The following is a 3,153-nucleotide window of genomic DNA, read 5'->3' on the forward strand; positions in this document are numbered from 1 at the left end:
CACACACACACACACACACACACACCCTCTGGGCCTATCTCCCCCTCAGAGTCTTTTTCATCAGATGCTTTTAGCTCTTCTCTGAAACTTAAATATCTGCCTGATTCACTGGTACATTTTGTAATTCATGTTGGCACATTCGCTTTTTATAAAGCTTTCAAATGTAAAAGCATGGAACCAAACGAGGTGTATGAGTGAATCATGCTTCTCACTATGTGCAAAAGCTCACTGGCTCTGGACTCCTCTAAACATTTCAGTTTCTCATGGTGAACACATTTTCTGAACCCTATAATAGGACAGAAGGTTTTCCTCCATCCTTCCTTTACTCCCTTCCTTCTTTCCTTCCCTCTTATCTTCCTTCTTCCTTCCTTCCTTCCTTCCTTCCTTTGTTTCTTATTTCTCACAATGTCTATTATTTATCTATCACTTATCTATCACCTATCATCTATCTGTCTGTCTGTCTATCTATCTATCTATCTACCTATCTGACACTACCAGCTTTTAAATTCAGCCTCAGTCTTTGTAGGAAGGAATTGTACCACTTGAGACAAATCTCTAATCCTTTGTTTCCCATTTCTGATTTTGTTTATATAAAGAAATCTACAAGAATAAAAGAAGGAAACCATTCTTCATTTTCTGATTAGCTTTTATTAAGAAGATACAAATTGGAAGAAATTAGGCTGGTTCCAGAACATTCCAGATATGTAAATCAGCTCCATTTCCACTTGCTGAGTGCATAATCTGACTTTGAATACTCTGACTTTGGATTTTAACTGGTAAATGAAAGCACTTAGAACAGTTTCCTTGGTTGTCAAATTCAGTACTAATAGGATTAGTACAATCTGGATATGACCTCCATAATTCTAAGCTCAACCTCTGGTAGAGTTAAGAGGGTTTAACATGTTCTCAGAAGGGTCCATCGTGTTCTTGAGCCCTAAATCTAGGCTTGGAGACTAACCCACTTGACCTAACAATTCTCATCGGTGGTGCCCTCCTCTGAAAACGGGTTGCAAAATGTGTAATGTTGCCATTTCTTTTTCCAGGCAGCCAAGCAGCCCCCAAGGCAGGAGAGAATCAAGACATTTTTAGCTGCCTGGTTTCTGGTTGCCAGGCCCAGCTACTGCCCTCTTGCGACAACATCCCTGACAAGCAGAGTGTGGTGCTTGTATGCCAGCAATTGTTGCCTCAACTTCTCCAGGGGAAATTTCCCTCTCCGGTACAAGTGGAGATAGACTCTGCTCTTGCCCAGTGTGGACAGGGCATCCGCCCAGACTCAGAAGTCTTTGGGGCTGCCAGTCGACTGAAGGACATCTTGAGACCACTTAGAACCTGTGACCCTAGATTTGCCTACCGCTACCCAGACTGCAAGTATAATGACAGGTTCTGAGGGGGTGGAGCCTCGCTGACCTGAGGGGACAATATGATTGGTGCTCTGTTTCCCCAGTTGAGTGGTCTGCCAGACAAAATGAAGTGGCTCCATTTGAAACACTAAAGAACTGATGAACACTAACTAGGGAAAGAAGTTGTGTAACACTGAGCACTGAGCAATCACACTCCCCCCCCCCACACACACACATACATGCACTGGCAAGACATCATGGCAGAGCCCAGGGGCTGGCTTCAGAAGATCCTGGAGTGGCTACTCACTGTCTGTCTTTGAGCCTTAATTTCCTCTGTTTTCTACTGGACTCTCATGAGGCTGACAGAATAGAGAGTTGTGAAGGGCCTAGGACACATGCTCACAACCTGCAGTTTAGCTGGTTACAAAGTATTTTTGAAAAGCATGCACAGGAATGGTGAATGAGAAAGGCATGCAAATCAGGAGGGTGATATGGAGGGAATACAGGGTGAAGATGAGGATCTGGAGGACTAAACAGATTTACATTTCCAACAAGGAGGCCTACTTTCTGCTCCTGCTCACCCTGCCACATTACCCCACCATCATGGGGTGAGGGGATTGAAGACCCAGCGCATATGCCCACCAAGGCCTCTTCCAGAGCCATGCTTCTGGGTAGGACTCCAGAAGCATCTCGCAGCATAGGAAGGAGAAGTGGGTAAGAGGAGACAGTGGCCAATGTCTTAGTCCAGGTCACATAAGAGGCAGGTTAATACCTGCCTGGGTGCTGGTGCCTCCAACCTGTAATCCCAGCTGCTCAGGAAGCTGAGATCTGAGGATCACAGTTCAAAGCCAGCCCAGGCAGAAAAGTCCATGAGACTCATCTCCAATAAACTACTCGGAAAAAGCTAGAAGTGATGCTGTGGCTCAAGTGGTAGAGCACTAGCCTTGAATGAAAAGAGGCTGAGGAACAGTGCCCACAGCAAAAAATAAACAAAAAAGAGGCAGGTGTCAAGGAAGAATGACACAAGTGAGAATTTTCCTAGGGAAAACACTCATGGGAAAGAAAAAGACAGAACAAATGAATCCTGAGAGGAGCAAGATCAATAGTCAGTGTGTCTTTGAGGCAAAGTCAGCCACCAAAGGAGCCTTATCTTCCATGAATGGAACGGTCTTAGTATCCCTTAGTTCCCTCTCTAGCCACAGCAGGAACCATAGCCTGCTCTCTCCACATCACATGCTCAGTGTATGATTCTAAGGAGTCCCAAGAATTTTCCTTCATATTTAGGGTGCTAAGTCATTATTTTAATAAGTTTTTTATTGTGAAAATACTATACAGAGGGGTTACAGTTACATGAGCAAGGTAATGAATAAATTTCTTATCAAGCATTGTTGCCTCCTCCTTTGTTTTTCCCCTACCATCCCTTCCCTCCCACCTCCATAACTACACTCCCACACACACACCTAAATTGTAAAGTTGGTTTTTCAACATAGTGACTTGTATATCCCATTGTTGCAATGGGTCAACCTGTATCCCTATTTAAACATTTTGTTTTTTTCCCTTCCCCTCCCCAAACTATAGCAACATCAAATACAGTGAAAAGAGGGGTGAGAGAGGGACATACAAAGCAACAAAAAAATCACATGGTACCTTATAAATATATTACAAATAATAGCAAGGAAGAAAAAAACACTTGTGTCCCTATCTTGGGGTTCATTTCGCTTAATTTCATCTTATCTGATCATATATACATAGCTTTTGACCTTTTCTGCTTGTCTCAGACATATACTAGTTATTGCAAATAAGGGAAACCATG

General features: G+C 43.3%; 1 protein-coding gene across 1 annotated transcript in view; it reads left to right on the plus strand.

Annotated features, from left to right (window-relative positions):
* LOC105996648 (chromosome unknown open reading frame, human CXorf36) overlaps positions 1 to 2,167 on the plus strand; it is a 43,463-nt gene extending 41,296 nt beyond the window's left edge. The window contains exon 4 of the mRNA XM_013030840.1: positions 1,044 to 2,167. Coding sequence (XP_012886294.1) covers positions 1,044 to 1,387 — 344 coding nt within the window. The 3' untranslated portion in view covers positions 1,388 to 2,167. The remainder of the gene's footprint in view (positions 1 to 1,043) is intronic.
* The last annotated feature ends 986 nt before the right edge of the window (positions 2,168 to 3,153 follow it).

This window comes from Dipodomys ordii, unplaced genomic scaffold (genome assembly GCF_000151885.1).
Source record: "Dipodomys ordii isolate 6190 unplaced genomic scaffold, Dord_2.0 Scaffold134, whole genome shotgun sequence".
Classification (NCBI taxonomy): domain Eukaryota; kingdom Metazoa; phylum Chordata; class Mammalia; order Rodentia; family Heteromyidae; genus Dipodomys; species Dipodomys ordii.